The following is a 17,731-nucleotide window of genomic DNA, read 5'->3' as shown; positions in this document are numbered from 1 at the left end:
AAGCCCTTCAAGAGGAAACACAAAAATCCCTTAAAGAACTACAGGAAAACACAATCAAACAGGTGAAATCATGCTTCTCCTATCTCAGCCTCTCTCTTAGTAGGATTGTTTATTTGATATTTTTACACTATACTATGGTTTTCAGAACAGCTTACATATTTCAGAATTATTTATACAGCCAAAAGAAACATAGACAATTAATTTGGGAGGTGGCTTGTAAGAGAACAACAAAGAGACTGAGCCGTGCGGTGGTGGCGCACGCCTTTAATCCCAGCACCTGGGAGGCAGAGGCAGGCGGATATCTGAGTTAGAAGCTAGCCTGGTCTACAGAGTCAGTTTCAGGACAGCCAGGGCTACACAGAGAAACCCTGTCTCGAAAAACCAAAAAAAAAAAAAAAAAAGAGTGAGACTGAATTCTTTGCTTGATGTTTGTAATTACCGTATCAATTTTGAAGAAGAGGACTTTATAAGTTACTCTTTCTCTAAGGTGAATGCTTTTCAAAATCATCACAGCCAATGAACAAGATTCTTACCCTCACCTAATGTCTGCGCCACTCTCCAAGCAGAACCATTGTTCATTGAAATAGGTGGCGAACGACTTCACAGATAGACCATCTTAATACACATACCATTTCTTTAACGAATGTAACCTGTTCCCTATGGGCTGAGAATGAAGATAATCACTCCAGGCAAATAGTTTTAACCATAGCAAGAAATCCGTATCCAAAAATCGTGCCTACAATTCATTCCTTGGCACAGCAGAACTGTCAACTCTTAGCTTGGCTACTAGAGAGGTAAAATCCTTTGGTGATGTGAGAGTCATTGAAGTACAGCCTTATTACAATGAACTCCAATGTCTAAAAATTGTTCTTATTTTGGGCTTGTACCACAGTAAGAGCCAAGATTTTAAGCTCTACTAAAAACAAAACAAACAAACAAAAATCTATTTATGTTCATTTAAAAAAACTAATACTAATGTAGTACTTTAAAATATACAGTTAATATGTTTGGAGTTATTTAAAATTTATATTGAGAGAAACATATGTATTTTCAGTATTGCTGTAGACAAGCATCTACATGAGACTGTTCAATTGATTGTTGTTTCATATCAAACAACTTTTATAATACTTATTTTTATTGTTACACTATTTCATAAATTTTAAAGAATATGACAAAAGACCAAAAGGCATGGCAAGTATTGAAGGGGGATCTCTGGGAGGATTTGGGGTACAAAAGGGAAAGAAGAATGTGATGTAATTCTATTACCGAAAGTATGTTTTTAAATGTTAGCAAATTCAGATAATTATGTATCTTTTCTCATCATAATGCAATAAAACAAATCAATAAAAAATAAATATAAACAATATAAATGTCATATACACATTTCTCAATACCAACTAGAACTTAGCTGGTATCAGACCATTCTGTGTTTGTGCATGTATGTGCACATGCCCATGTGTGTGCTCATCTGCACATGTGCTATAGAGGCTGGAGCACGGGGTCTGGCTAGGCTGGGTTGCAGTGAGCCTACAGATCTGCCTGTCCCTACTTTCCCAGCAATGGGATTGTTGATGTGTGCTACCATGTCCTACTTCTGTTCGGGTTCTAAAGACTAAACTGAAATTGTCATTTGTGCCCCCCAAAACATTTAACAACTCAGCTATATCCCTAAACCTCAACCCATTTTTAAAAACCCCAAAGATACTTCTAAAAACATATTTACAGAATATTACAAAGTCTTCTAAATAATAAAAATTGTGATCATATGCAATGGACTTATAATATGTACACCTAGATATACATTTTATAAAATTCCCATGTGGCCACTACCTTTACCACAGTTATCTTGGTGTAGTAGGGAAACTGTGTTCTGTCATTATGACTGAAGTACGTATGCACCTTTGGTGCGTTAAACTACTCTATATCTCATTTGTTGGTTTATAATGTTTTATCTCCTATAAATGTGTACATAAAACCTTCAATGAAGAAACTGGTACACAGGGTCCATTTATTCTAGGTTATCTCATTCTTCAGAGAACTTCCTTTATTTTTGACTGGCTGTGAGTGTATAGTTTTTCAGACACAGCAGATGTGAAGTTCTGGAAGTCAACACAGTGTTGAGAACAGTGAAAGGCACATGGTCAAAGTCACCAAACTGTGCTTTTCACACACACACACACACACACTCTCTCTCTCTCTCTCTCTCTCTCTCTCTCTCTCTCTCTCTCTCTCTCTCTCCAAAATCATCTGTACAGTATGAAACACTGGAACAAATAGGCATTAAACAAGAATGACTTTGAGAATTTTGGTTACATTTTGTAATACTACATACAGTACTTTTTCAAAAAGAAGAGTGTCCTGAATTCCTTACACTACTTCTGCATAATAAGAGCATTTTCCCCTTTATTCACAGCTTCATCCTGTGAACAGAACTGACACCAACTCTTGGTCACACTGACTTCACTGACAGCAATTAATAGGCAGTGTCTCATTCTTTACAGCCAAGATTCACAATCTCTGCTAGTGCAATAGCACACTTAGTGACTTAAGTGCTTGAAATCATGGCATGTGCTCATGAACACTGGCTTACAAGTTTAGCATCAGACTCCTTATGAAGTAACTATCTGTAACATATACTCCAGACTCCAAGTATGAATATCTGCATATGATTCTGGGCTTACACAAAGCTCTTTCAGTCAATCATTACTGACATAAAGGTAGCACGTGGCACATAGTCGCTCCGACTACTGACATAAGGAAGGTGCCCCTCAGTCAACTCAAGCAACGGTATTCTTTTGCCTTTAATATAGAACTCAAATTACAATATCAGTTTTGGAGACAATGACAACAGTGACTGCTTTTCTGGTTTCTAATGATTAAAGTGCACCCCTCTTTTTTTTTTTTTTAAAGAAAATGGTCCTAATAAATGAAATACTTCAATTATTAAACATCAGAGAAACATAAGTTGCCCTGTGGGGTATTATGAACTGGACGAGCCTGTGCTCATATGTCAGAAGTGACATCAGGATACCTGTGACTGTGTCTCTCGTGTGTTCTCTAGGTCCAGTCTTCTGCACCGTACTGTGCTCTGGTCAGTAGAGCATGCTCTAGCAGCCCCTGAGAGATGATCATGAGGACTGTAAAACTTAATCTTGGTGATAAAGTTTGAGAGTATGAGTGTATCAAGTGAAGAGGGATATATGGAGCAACTGTGACCCAGACTACTCCACATGTGTGAAGCTTATGTAGTAGTAGGCATGACAGAAATAACAGTGTCTGGCTCCCCCAGGGGCCATATCTGAGGCATGCCTTACATAGTCACTCCTGGTCCTCATTCAGGGCCATCCAGGATTCTGTTGTTCTTCCTCACTGGCCAGAGTATTTGACTTCAGTCTTAGAGTAGTAGACCAGGAGAGGATTCTCACCACCTCTTCAAATGACCAGAGAATATTATTATAATCCCATTCGCAAGCAGCACCATGGAGTGCACTACAGTTCTTTAACAGTCACCCTGCAGCATATGGGTTATAATAACACATGCTGAGTGTATGTCAGGAGCGATATGCCAAGGATAAGCTGGGAATTAGAACAGATTTCTGAGGCTTTCAAGACAAGAAACAAACTTAAAAATTAAATGAATATGGGTCACCGTCCTGAACTGAGGGATAAGAGAAACATTCCTGAACTAAGCAATGCCTGAAACATTTGACAGTCTGAAGGATGGGTGGCTACAGCCCCATATGGCTTAGTTGTTAGATAGACAGATGAGACTTTCTCATATTGTATATGCAAACATATGTAGAATGCATGGGAGGTCCTTCATGCATCATTTACTTATATATAAGTGTGTAAGTACATATTCATTTATGTCCTCTGCACACACAGAGATGTAGGAAGGTGTTATAGAGAGAGACCGTAAAAGACAGGCAGGCATGTAGGGACCACCTTAGCCTCTGCCTATGACAGAACATTACTCAAGGGACAGAGGGACTTAGAAGAAATAGAACAGCTTGCAGATGAAAACAGCTGGATCTCAGCTGGATCACCTAAACAAGTTAGAGGCTGGTTCTGTCTTAAAGAAAACAAAGAAAAACCCCAAACAGAACAAAGCAAACAAAGAAACAAACACACTACTGCATCTTATATATTGTGATGAACTGATGCTAGTGAGACTTATCTGTAACATATATACTTATATTTTTAGTTGTGAGCCTAGCCTTTAACAGCTGAGCCATCTAAGATCTGTCAGTCTGTGCTTCTCAGGAGGCTGTGTGAGCCCAAGCCAAATGGACTCTCCAAGTGAAGGGCTCTAAGGCCTGATTTAATCTAGATACTTGCCTTCTGAACAAAAAGAAGTTGTTTTGTTTCTGTTTTGGTGGCTCTGAAGCTAACATTTTGTTACTAGCCATATAGATAAAAGAAAGTTTGGCCTGGTGCAGGCCTTTAATCTTAGCACTTGGGAGGCAGAGGCAGGCAGATTTCTGAGTTCGAGGCCAGCCTGATCTACAGAGTGAGTTCCAGGACAGCCAGGGCTATACAGAGAAACCCTGTCTAGAAAAAAAAAAAAAAAAGAAAGAAACTTTGTATTGGTTTTGCTCCTTATTGTTTAAAAATATTTTTTTCCATTTGATAAATTAAAAGAAATATCTATGGTCACTTTATGGTCATTTTATTGTGAATTATACCAAAGAGTAATTGTTGCTCTCTCCCTTCTTCAACAAATGCTTCTAATACCAGTCTCCCACAAAATGATGTAGATACACTGAACTATGGTGGCTCCTGGCCACCATAGCTGTGTTAGAAAGATAAAGCAGTTCATCAGCTGCATCAGGCACACAGCTGCAGACTAGCCTCATGTCGCTCTCAGCTCCAAAGGTAGACATCGTGCAAACACAGCATCTCCTGCACTTAATAGTCCTATTCCGTGACGCCAGTCCCTGGGAGCACTTCACGCCCTTCCTTCTTTTCAACCAATGTGTTGTTTCGTCCACAATAGTGTGCTTCAAACATACAACATCCACTTGTAACTGGAGGGCTCTAATAATGCCATTGGTATCTAGAATCCATGGGCCATTTACTAATAATGTAACTTCCCCACTTTTTTTTCCCCCGAGACAGGGTTTCTCTGTGTAGCCCTGGCTGTCCTGGAACTCACTCTGTAGACCAGGCTGGCCTCGAACTCAGAAATCCACCTGCCTCTGCCTCCCAAGTACTGGGATTAAATGTGTTCGCCACCACCGCCCAGCTTTTTTTAAAGATCTATTTATTTTATGTATGTGAGTACACTGTCACTGTCTTCAGACACACCAGAAGAGGGCATCAGAGCCCATTATAGATGGTTGTGAGCCACCATGTGGTTGCTGGGAATTGAACTCAGAACCTTCGGAAGAACAGTCAGTGCTCTTAACCTCTGAGCCATCTCTCCAGCCCTGTAACTTCCCTACTTGATGACAGATCTGTGGATCAGTTACCAGGGCAATAGAGGCTTAAAATTATTATTTTACCTCATGGAATGGTTTGAGCTAACAATCTAACTGTGTTTTTTTACTTACTTACTTTCTTTCTTTCTTTCTATTTTTGTTTTACTTAGAAATAGGGTAGAGAAACAAATAGTTTATAGCTAGTATTTTGACATTAGCAAGAACATGTTAGGCAAACAGTAATTCTCTTTCTGGGAATGACAGCATTATCCCTTTGCTTTTCTTAAAGGTAACTATAAAGTAAACAACTGAAAACTGAACCTTTTCCAATGAAATATTGAAACCTCAAAATTAAGAATAGGTGCTTATGGATTCCAGCTGCCGAACAGATGTCTGACCTATCGACAAGGCTGTCAAGACAACAACATTGTGCCAGGACCAGAGGATATAATCCTTAAAAGAAAGACACAATATCCAATTTTGAGGTAGACTGATGGCAAAGCTTACTAAAGAAATAATATTTAACTGCCTTTTGTGTAGAAATTGGTCATATCTGTCCTACCTTTGTTATATTTTACGCAAACTGCAGTGTAGCTCTGACCATTGGCGGAACCTCACACTCCTGCTTCCTTATTGATCTGTCACAATGAAGAATCTACTATGAATGGTAATTGTAATATGAGAGACGTTTGTCAGAGAGTCCTAGTGACAACCAGACAACTTCACAGCTATTAAGGTGAAGTTCAGGAAGTAGAAATGAAAACATTTGGCAATAACAAAGAAAGACCAAAGAACAGATTAGAAGCAGCTTTCTACTGAAGATGTGACCCTGGGGCTGGAGACCAGATGCTCTGGCAGAGGACTGAGGTTGGGTTCCCACAACCACGTGGCGGCTCACAATTACCTGGACCCTCAGTTTCAGGAGATGTGATGGTCTTTTCTGGCCTCAGCAGGTACTGTACACACATGCTACATATACATACATGCTGACAAAACACTCAAACATAAAGATAAATAAAGCTTAAAAACCCTTTATTTGTGTTTTATGTGTGTATGTGCTTTATTCATGCACATGCATGTCCACCAAGTAAAAGATGGTGTCAGATCCCCTGTAACTGGAGCTACATTTGTATGTCATCATGTGGGCATTTGGGAAGGAACCTGGGTCCTCTGGAGGAGCAGCAAGTACTGAGCCACCTCTCCAGTTCACCCTTTTAAAAAGTGAAATTAACAGTAAAGGAAAGAACATGCCATCAAATTTAAAACTGTTTTTAATCACAGAATCCTGTGTCTTCTGTCTGGCTTTCTGTAGAGAGCTATCTGAAAGTTTATGTGTTGCCCTAACGGTGATAACTTACAATCTTTAAGCTTTGATTATAATTTCATAGGATCTTTGTTGAGTCTAACGTTCTCACTGTTCCCAGAGAAGTTGGAGTACTCACTGACAACCACTGCATTTGACAGGTCCTTTCCTTGTTGCTTCAGCTGCAGGACTGGCCTCTAATGTTCCTCCATGGGCACACCTCATGGAGTACCCATGACAGGAGAGTAAGGCCGCCATGGGCTCTCAACCCTGGCACAGGTGGGCAACTTGCAGACAAAACCCAGTCTCCTTCCCACCCTTTCTTTCCCAGTGCTATCCTGTTCCATTATATTAAAATGTATAGACTTCTGGAGAGACCGTCTTTTTTAGGTAGTTAGTACAATGTCCAAGTTTCCAGGCAGTAACAACTCTTACCAATGTATCAGGGTCTCTCCCTGAAATCTGGATGAGCAATGAAAGAATCCTATGATCAGTTTGAAGAGTCCCAGATTCAATACAGGTTGACTATAAAAAGTGCCTCATGTATCTCTTTTGGTAAATCATTATTATTTATTCATTTGTATGAGTCTTGGGCAATTAATGAGCTGAGAGTCAAATACACCTAGACTCTTGGAAGGTGCAAACTCCATGGGTGAGCTGAATGGCCAACACCAGAGGGGTTCTACGGAGCTGACAGAGAGATAAAGACCCTTTCAGGAGGATGTGTCTGCACCAGAGAAGCGCTGCAGTTGAAGATTCCTGTGTGGGCTGTCAGTTCTATGACCCTCCTTGAAACACTAACAGAATGAATTAAACTTGGCAATTTCATTTCTGTTAGGTTATTTAAAATTGTTTTTATGTTTATGTTTCAATCATTTAAGTCATTTTTCTTTGGGGGTGCCGGGGATCAAACTTAAGGTTGGTGTGGTACGACATTATATCCCCAGCCCCAGGACTTTTTTTTTTTTTTTTAACTGAACTAACAGTAGAAAATCTCTAGCCAAAACTGTTGAAATCCATGGAAATAACCATCCTCCAATTCTGAAACTGTGAAGATGCATGAAAGGAAATAACCACCTTCCAACTGACAGAAACTCAGTCCTCAGTCAGATTTAGGATACTGAGTGCGCTATTAAAGCCCAAAACAGTGTTTGAAGAAAGATGGACTCTAAGATGTCATCTAATCCTAAAATTACCGAAATCCATTAGCAGCTGTCAGCTTCAAGATCACAAAAGACTAAATAGAGGATTTTAAAATTACCTAAAATACGAGTATTTACGGAAGAAATACACAAATATAAATAGTGTGTACATTAGCCACACAGACTGTTCTGCCTGGCTTATTGAACATAAAGCCCCCGTTTTCATGAGAATTGAGTGAGACAAACAGGATTCATTTCTGTTCTCCTCTTTCTTTGTGCACTAGTTAAAACATCCGCTGCACTTGTTTGCCTAGCCTATGTCCATTACCTCATCTACAAAGAAACAGCCCCATTGAAAACCAGTCAGCCCCTAACTAATGACTATCCAGGACTCTTGCTTTTGAATTCTATACCTCAAATGTTCCCACAAATGATGTGCTAGTAAGGCAAGCATGAGTTATTGCTACTTCTAAATATAATAATACAGGCTTATTCAGGATGATGTAAGTATTTGTACAACAAACCCATAGTCTCAGGTTTTGTTTATTGGGTTTTTAAATATCTTCTGGAAAAACACAGGGCAGGTTTTTAGTGACAGCAAATGGTTTTGGAATATTCACAGCAGAGAGATTCAGAATGGAAAATGTCTAGTTATGAAACAATTCAAAGCATGTTGTAATTTTAAAAAGAAAGCTTTTCCTTTTGTTTATATCCTCTAACGAACATAAGATTTCAAGATTTGGGTAGAATGTATAAGCTTGTTATATGTTTGTATAGATAGTTATATGAATAAATAAGGCTTAAAAATACTATGTATTATCTTAAAGGAAATACCTGGTTGAACTCAAGTTGGCATATGTGAGTTTTATTAAAACATGAAACTACCTCATGAGACAAATGGATCACATGCTGTATGTATTTTGTTATAGGTAGTCAAATTAAAAGTTATTTATTCAAACAAAATACATTATGCTTACAACCACAGTACAATTTAAAATTTCACATTCAATTAATATTTGATCTCTTTAACTCTCAAACCAAGGTTCAAATATAAACAATTTTACTAATCCATACAAATATTAACTTTCAAAATACTAAGGCAAATAATCTTTGAAAGCCAATATACAGACATTATTTCTTTTTCATGTGTGTATGTGTGTGTACTGTGTGTTTGTGTATGTGCTGTGTGTGTTATATGTGTGTGTGTGTGCTGTGTGTGTGTGCTGTGTGTGTTATATGTGTGTGTGTGCTATGTGTGCTGTGTGTGTTATATGTGTGTGTGCTGTGTGTGTGTGCTGTGTGTGTGTTATATGTGTGTGTGTTATATGTGTGTGTGTACTGTGTGTGCTGTGTGCATGTGTGCTGTGTGTGTATTATATGTGTGTGTGTTATATGTGTGTGTGTACTGTGTGTGCTGTGTGCATGTGTGCTGTGTGTGTGTTATATGTGTGTGTTATATGTGTGTGTGTACTGGGTGTGCTGTGTACATGTGTGCTGTGTGTGCTGTGTGTGTGTATGTGCTATGTGTGTGTATGTGCTATGTGTGTGTGTGCTGTATGTGTGTGCTGTGTGTTTATGTATGTGTGTGTGCTGTGTGTGTATTATATGTGTATGTGTGCTGTGTGTGTGTGTTATATGTGTATGTGTGCTATATGTGTTGTTTATGGGTGTGTGCTGTGTGTGTGTGCTGCGTGTGTGTGTTATATGTGTGTGTGTACTGTGTGTGCTGTGTGCATGTGTGCTGTGCGTGTGTGCTGTGTGTGTATGTGCTATGTGTATGTGTGCTGTGTGTGTATGTGCTATGTGTGTGTGTGCTGTATGTGTATGCTGTGTGTTTATGTATGTGTGTGTGTGCTGTGTGTGTGTTATATGTGTGTGTGTTATATGTGTGTGTGTACTGTGTGTGCTGTGTGCATGTGTGCTGTGTGTGTGTGTTATATGTGTATGTGTGCTGTGTGTGTTGTTTATGGATGTGCGCTGTGTGTGTGTGTGCTATGTGTGTGTGTGTGTGTGTGTGTGTGTGTGTGTGTGTGTGGTGTGCAGTGCAGGCAGGCAGGCAGGTATACAAGCATGTGTGCCTGCACATGTGTAGGTGAGAAGACAACAGGTACTTGGACTCTTGCTTTTCCCTGGACTTCCTTAAGGCAGAGTCTCTGACAACACTGGAAGTTTGCTGCTCCAGCTTAGCTGGCCAGCATGCTTCAGGATCTGTAGGATTCTGCCCCTAACTATGGGTCACAGGCGTGCATACCCAACTCCTTATAATATTTGTTTTTATGAATTCTGTTCCTTTATACAGAAAAAATGTTCTTACCCTCAGTTATCTGAGTTCCATAGTTTTATTATTATTGTTATTTATTATCTATTATTATTGATATTGAGACTCACTAGGTAGCCCTAGTTGGCCTGGAACTTACTATGTAGACAAACTCACAGATCTGCCATTCTCTCCCTCCTAAATGCTGGGATTAAAAGCATGAGTTATCATGTCCAGCTCTGTGATTGCTCATTCTAAATGTCATATATTCACCTCGACTGCATTCATCATCACTATTTGTGGGCTGCATGTAATAGTTTCGTCTGTCTGCGCCAGACAGCTGTCTTATTTCTTTATGGTGTCTTGGTGAGTGCACAGCCAGTTCTAGTCACACAGTAACTGCTGCTATGGTACACTGAAGGGGGTGGGTGGCATGGTTTCTGAGGCACAGTCCTTTCTCTTAAGCTACAAGAGGGGCCTGCTCTGTGCTGTTACAATTCTAAAAGCTAAAACTGATAAGTGAACAAACCTATCGTTTTATTTCCCATCTTTGAAAGACTTGAAACAATTTTAGATCAAGAATACATAGCACCAGGGCTGGAGAGATGGTTTGCCAAGTTAGGAGCACTTGCTGTCCTTGTAGAGGACCTGGGTGTGCTTCTCAGCACCCACCTTGTTGTAAGGCAGCTTACAACTATCTGTACCTCTGGTTCTAGGGATTTGATGCTCTCTCCTGTCCTCCACAGGCACCAAGCACACTCATGATGTGCAGATACACATAAAGCACTCACACAAACATGTAAAGAATACATTCTATGACCTTATAAAGTAGGCTAATTCTTTATAAATACATATTATACATGTTCACAAGATCAATCACATATCCATTATTTCCTCCATAATTCTAGATTCTTTGTTAATTAGTACTTTCCGAGTCAAAGAAAATACTGCAATATGTCTTTTACTAAAACAGCACATGCTTCAACTTAAGCAGCACAGAGCAAGCCTTTAGCAGAAAGAAGGCAGTCTGTGGAATAACTGTACTGAACCAACTGCCTGAGATGGCTATGGATGTGGGGACATGGCAGCTCACTGGTTAAGTGTACACACAAGAGAACCTGTGTTTGGTGTCCGGCACCACGTAAAAGCCAGGCTTGGGGACAAGGTTTATAACCCTAGCACTGTATGTGGGCAGGGAGACCTTGGCATGGGGGATAAGGGAGGAGAAGCAGACCCCTGAGTCTTGCTATTTAGCTAGATAGCCTTGAATCCAGTGAGAAGCCAGAAAGATGGCTCATCAGCTATGGGCACATACATTCTTCCAAGGAACCAAGTTGGGCTCTAGGCCCCTATGTAATGGCTCCCAGCTCTAGGGGATTTGACGTCTTTGGCCTTTCAGAGTACTGTATTTAAATTTACAACACCCACGCCCCCCACATATGTACATAGCTAAAAGTCAAGGTCTTTTTTTGAGGAAAGGTGGTGGCTAGCTCCTGAAGAACACCACCCAAGGCTGATCTCTGGACTCCACATACACATAAATACACATGCATCTGCACACACATGAACAAGCATCCCTCTGCACACACAGAAGACAGCTATGTACTCCTTACTCTAAGTAGAAAGCATTATAAAGTGCTTTTCTAATGGCTATGACAAAGGACAATGCAGTTGTGACTAAGAAACAGGTCAAGTTACAAAGCTTTCATCCTCAAATACATTCAGGATTCAGCCAGCTTGATCAATATATGAGTTCCAGGGCAGCGGTATCTGTGTGTTATGTGTCCTTGTGTGTGTGTGTGTGTGTGTGTGTGTGTGTGTGTGTGTGTGTATGTATGTATACGTGTACATATATTTAATTGAAAATCCACTTTTTCTCTTGCATACATTTATGCCAAAATAGCCACTATCTCTATGTTTCAAACATTATTCAATTCAATGTATTGATTTTCTTTTTGTATATGACTTGAACATTTTGGAAACAGTTTTAATACATGGACTGGCTGGTTTTGTGTGTCAACTTGACACAGGCTGGAGTTATCACAGAGAAGGGAGCTTCAGTTGGGGAAGTGCCTCCATGAGACACAGCTGTGGGCATTTTCTCAATTAGTGATCAAGGGGGTAGGGCCCCTTGTGGATGGTGCCATCCCTGGGCTGGAAGTCTTGGGTTCTATAAAAGAGTAGGCTGAGCAAGCCAGGAGAAGCAAGCCAGTAAGAAACATCCCTCCATGGCCTCTGCATCAGCTCCTGCTTCCTGACCTGCTTGAGTTCCAGTCCTGACTTCCTTGGTGATATACAGCAATGTGGAAGTAAGCTGAATAAACCCTTTCCTCCCCAACTTGCTTCTTGGTCATGATGTTTGTGCAGGAATAGAAATCCTGACTAAGACAATATAGAATGGTAAGAATTTACCATGTGCTGGGCATGGTGGTGCACACCTTGAGCACCAGCACTGGTGAGACAGAGGCAAGCTTATTTCCAAGTTCCAGGTGAGCCAAAGGAACACAGTGAGACCTTGCTATCTAACTTACAAAGTTGATCTTAAGTTCTTCACAATTAAAAATGAGATGAATGACTTGTTTAAGCACGTCACCTTTATTATCTAACTAAACTATTTTTGCAGGTTCATTTTAAAGGTGGCATAACTCAGTCTAGGGATGCTCGCTCGACTCATAGACATGAAAAGTCTAAACTGGCTTTATTCACATCTACACACACAGATACCATGCTTTTGGAAATGTTTATCCCAAAGGTTGTTTCATATCAGCTGTGCTGTCCTCACACTGTGCAGCCTGTCTTGCTTTAGAAGCCAGCAGATTGGAGCCATTGGAGCCCACCTGGTGCATAGCTCGCTCACCCCATGGGCTGAATCTCATCCACAGCTTCTCAGCACCAGGAGTCTCCAAAGAGACAGCACACACTCAAAGCTGCCAGACCCTTGAGGAGCTCAGATTTAAAAGTACGCTGGGAGGTGCCAGGAGCATCCTGCAGCACGGCTCTGTAGTGCCCTGAGAAGAGTTTTAATCAGAGAGTGAACAGAGTGGGCAGGAGTCAATGTGACCCAGATGCAAAGGCCTGGCCATGGAAATTAGACTGGTGGAATGGCTTAATATTTTAATTCATTTATCTCTCAGACAAACAGAGAATTACTAACCTTCTACATTCATGGCTTCTCTCAGAACCTGAAGTTTCTTTTGTCTCTCTCGAATTCGGTCCAAAGCATTAGACACGGCAGAGGAGGTCGGCAGTTCTCGGGTGTGGACCACTGGCTCCACCCTCTGAGGGCCGAAGACATCCAAGGCAACGCTTCCATCAGAGTACCTTCCTTCCTTTTTTCTAGGAGTGATCGATGTCCGTCCTGTCACTGTCTCAGGGTCACAGTGTTGGGATCTGCCAGTCTCTCCAGAAATGTCTCTGTCAGCTGCACAAAGCAAGTCCATGGACGACGCCCACGTCTTCTTCTTAAAAAGTACAATTTGTGGAGTACTAGTTTTGAACTGGTAAGGGGAAGAGAAAGTCTCAGAATCTTCATGCCTGGAATTATTATCAGATGGGGTATCCTTGAAATAATCTTCCTCATCTTGTGTGTCTCTGATGGACAGAAATCCCATAGACTTACTAAGCCCTTTGTTAAGAAAGGTCTGCTGAGAGAGTGGAGCCTTGTGTGTGTCTAGTACATCAGAAGTGGAGCTTCTTCCTGGAATGATAAGAATCTATCATGTATGCGCAGAATCTTTAGAAAACCAGCTAGAATGTAACATACAGCTGATAAGGAAAGTGCTGTCAGCTCTCCAAATGACCCAGTGGAAGATGGGAGACAGACGACCTCAGATGCCCAGGGTAGAAACAGTCTGCTGAGCACCAACATTCCTGAGGCCCAGTACCTCTTTCTCTGTACTTTGTGCGACACTGGGGATAGAACCCAAGCCCTTGTACGTGCAAGAACTCAGCCACTGAGCTATACCTGCATCACAGCACCTCCCAGGAGACAGCCTGAGTGATATTGAAATAAATTACTTTTGAGGGTATTATTTCTATCATCAAAGGGAAATGATTTGGTTTTAAAATGAAGTTAAATCGTTAATGGCAGCGACATTTGTAGAATAGCAATTACCTATGAAAGGATTTAGAATAATATAATGCCTAAAATATACTTTTAACTTCTAAATACTTAAACATGCATTTCCAAAGTAAAAAACCCTGGTGTACTTTGATCTTTTAAACAGATATATTTAATTGAAAAACAGAATTGTTTCTATTCTGCTAGGAAGAAAATTATAATGCATAGAATTATTAAGTTCAAGATTTTACTATAACTAGATAATGTTTTTAGAAAACTTTACTATATCTAAAACCCAGATCATTTCCATTGAAACTGTTAAAGAAATCCAATTTTTCATAACAGATATATAGAGATATAGACTAAAAACTAGCTGCAATACTAAATTTAGGTTTATCTTTATAGTTCGATAAAACTAAGTATTTATCCTATTTGAGACATACCAAAAATGTCCATCCAGCTATATCAATTATATAAACCCACATATTCAGCACCCAAAATGGTATTTGTCCAGTCAGTACTGGAAAAAAATGTAGAAAATATTTTAAAGTTACAACCTCAATAGTCCTAAAACCCTGACAACTGTCTATGGTATATTCTGAGATTTCTCTTTGAAAGCAAATATGCTATATAACACGACTTAGATCTTTCTGAGTAACAAGAAGTTGCTTGCAAATTCATTTGAAGCAATTAGTTGTCTTTTCACAGTAATAACTGTAAGTTTTAATTATTTGATAACAAATTTACCCAAAGCCACATGTGAATAAGAGCCATTCTCTTTCTTTCTGGTCCCTTGACTCTAGGCAAGCAAACTTTAGAAAATTCAAGCCGGGTACTCACACCACAAATTCATGCTCAGCCACTTTGTTCCATTAATAACATGTGTTAACAGTAAACTCGCTTTCTACAGTGAGTTCACTTTCCCTCTTCTTCAAATTCCCACTTTCATGGACACTGAGCTGGTGATCCCACTTCACTTCCCACCAAAGCAACAGCACCTTCTCGTGGCTCCTTCCTGTGGCTCCGTGCCTCCTCACCTTCCCGTGGCTCAGGTTACCCACCCACCCACGTACTGATACTTTCCTTGTTGTCTCAAACATGATGTTTCCAAGCAGTGGAGGCCAGGCCCCAGCATGTAATCTGAGTTTCCCTCACTGTTTACTTTACCAAAAGTGTTTGTTTTTGCTTAACTTCTCTGCTGTATGCGAGCACACATACACACACACACACACACACACACACACACACATACACACACACACACACACACACACACGCAGTGCCAGTATCTCTCCCCTTTTATAGAGCTGTTCCCATTAACACAGAAATATCATCTAATTTTTCTCAGAAGGCAAACCATGTCATGACAGCCTCTTCCAATCATCGTATTTTCCTTTGACCACCATCTTCCAATGCCTTACTTTTCGTTCACTAGTTCCTGCAGCTTGGGTCAGCGTCCAGTCACACTGCCTGGCCAGCTGCCAGTATCCGTAACTAGTGGTTTCCCTGCTTAGGCTGCTCAACCTACTCTTGAATGTTCCTAATCCTTTAATGGGTTTCCAAAGATTGGGTTTTTCTCAAGTATCAGGTTCAGAACTACGCCCACACTCCACTTATTTTTGTGTTTTCCTTATAAATTTTTATTAATGATCCTTTAAATAATATCTTTTTGATAAGTGGGATTTTAAAACTATCAAACTTAATTTCTTAAGGTATAAGGTGACTTTGTGCTTGTGAAGTGTCCAGCCCCAACTGATACATCCACAGTGCAACCCTTAAATGTAAGGTTCAAGGAACATCATAGAAATGGGGGCAGAGGTACTGTAAGTACCAAGAACCAAGATGCTCATTGCTGAACCAGATATTGTAAGAAAATACTTCCAGGAACATCCAACTATGTGATTGCTTGACTAGTATTGGCTTCCTGACAATATTACTTGACATGTCAACATGGACAGAAGGAAATTCCACAAAACCTGTCCTGAGATGAAGAACTCTAGGCCATCAATGGCTGACAAGAGAGAGAGGATCAGCTTCCTTCCGTGACAGGATCCTAAATAAACTGTCCAATTATACGTGGTCAGTCCTGGACACACAAAGATGGCCACTGCTAAAGGGACTCAGTAGACTGTGTGTGTGTGTGCATATACACATAGCTGGATACACGAAACAGTCATTACAATAGAAGAGGTCAGGAATGTGGGGTGGAAGGGCAGAAGTGACATCGATGAAACAGTCATGTGTGAAGATTCTACTCTATTTCACTGTTTAACATTTTGATAAGATTCTTTCTCATGCTCATACAATCAAAAGATATTCACTGAACATTTATACAACCAAGTGCACTTAATATATCCACGGGTTTTCCCTATGTCCAGAAAACTAAACTTACATAATTTCTCATTTAAAAACACATAATAAACTGTTAGTATATGCCTGCAGAGTAGACATAGATTCAATTCAGTCTCTAGTCGTTTCTTCTAAAATGACTATGTAACACTTATTGTCTGAAACACTAAAATTCTGAACCACTAAAAGTAATTAAACATATTATGTTAACATTTCACAGCCTTTAAGACTTCACACACTAAACATGGCATGGCAGGTGATTTTTCCCCAGTAGATCCTTGATTGGTATGGACTAGAACAAAAATATTACATCATTCTTGAGAGGTTCTGCAAGAACCCAAACCATCCAAAATAATTAATCATTAATATATAGAATTATATTTATTAATTGAGCTAGTAGCACACAGACAACTGTACATGTACCATATAACTGGCAGGAGGGGCGGATAGTGGGACACTCCAGGAGGGCTAGGGACAGAGAGGTGTAGATGGCAGGAGGGAGGCGACCACAGGGGGAGAACAGACAAGGGGGACAGAGGAGGAGTAAGAGAAGCAGAGGGGAAAGACAGAAAACCAAGTTGCCAATCTCGTGTCTCATTATTTAAATGCTCAATGTGAGTCCATGAAAAAAACGGGCTACTATAGATTGCTACTGACATTCATAAATAATTTCCTGTAATTATTCTGTCCTAAAAGGAGAGTGGATGAACCTGATGGACTCTTTGCACCGGTAAGCATATAGTCTCATGGTTTAAATCCTGGTACAGGAAGAGCAGACTCTTACTCAGTGTGGCACACATCAGAGAGACATGAGGATTTGCAAGAAGGATTTAAAAATAACTTAACTACTATCAAAACATTTTAAAAACTAACTTAGATAAACCTCACTTTGTACTTTTATCCACATATAAACAATATATATTGGAAAAGAATCCTCTAGTATCTTGAAATGAAAGCTAAGATACTTTTTCAGAAACAATAACCATCTTTATTTATAGCAAGTAAAGTAAAACGCCAAAAGGGTCATTTAACCAACCAGGGCACGGCACAGGATCCCCACCAAACACACAGACATCTAACCAACCAGGGCACGGCACAGGATCCTCACCAAACACACAGACATCTAACCAATCAGGGCACGGCACAGGGTCCCCACCAAACACACAGACATCTAACCAACCAGGGCACGGCACAGGGTCC

The 17,731-nt window shown here is 40.2% G+C and overlaps 1 protein-coding gene across 7 annotated transcripts in view; it reads right to left on the bottom strand.

The window, feature by feature from the left end:
- Ptpn13 (protein tyrosine phosphatase non-receptor type 13) overlaps window positions 1-17,731 on the bottom strand; it is a 192,125-nt gene that overhangs the window by 96,844 nt on the left and 77,550 nt on the right. For 6 of the 7 annotated variants that reach the window (XM_031337024.1, XM_031337025.1, XM_031337026.1 and 3 more), the window contains exon 7: window positions 13,277-13,819. The exons of the other annotated variant lie outside the window; for it this stretch is intronic. In XM_031337024.1, the coding sequence (XP_031192884.1) occupies window positions 13,277-13,819 (543 nt within the window). The remainder of the gene's footprint in view (window positions 1-13,276; window positions 13,820-17,731) is intronic. 7 annotated transcript variants of the gene reach the window in all.

The sequence above is a fragment of the Mastomys coucha genome, unplaced genomic scaffold (genome assembly GCF_008632895.1).
Source record: "Mastomys coucha isolate ucsf_1 unplaced genomic scaffold, UCSF_Mcou_1 pScaffold22, whole genome shotgun sequence".
Taxonomy (NCBI): domain Eukaryota; kingdom Metazoa; phylum Chordata; class Mammalia; order Rodentia; family Muridae; genus Mastomys; species Mastomys coucha.
This window is presented reverse-complemented; position numbering and strand designations above follow the sequence as displayed.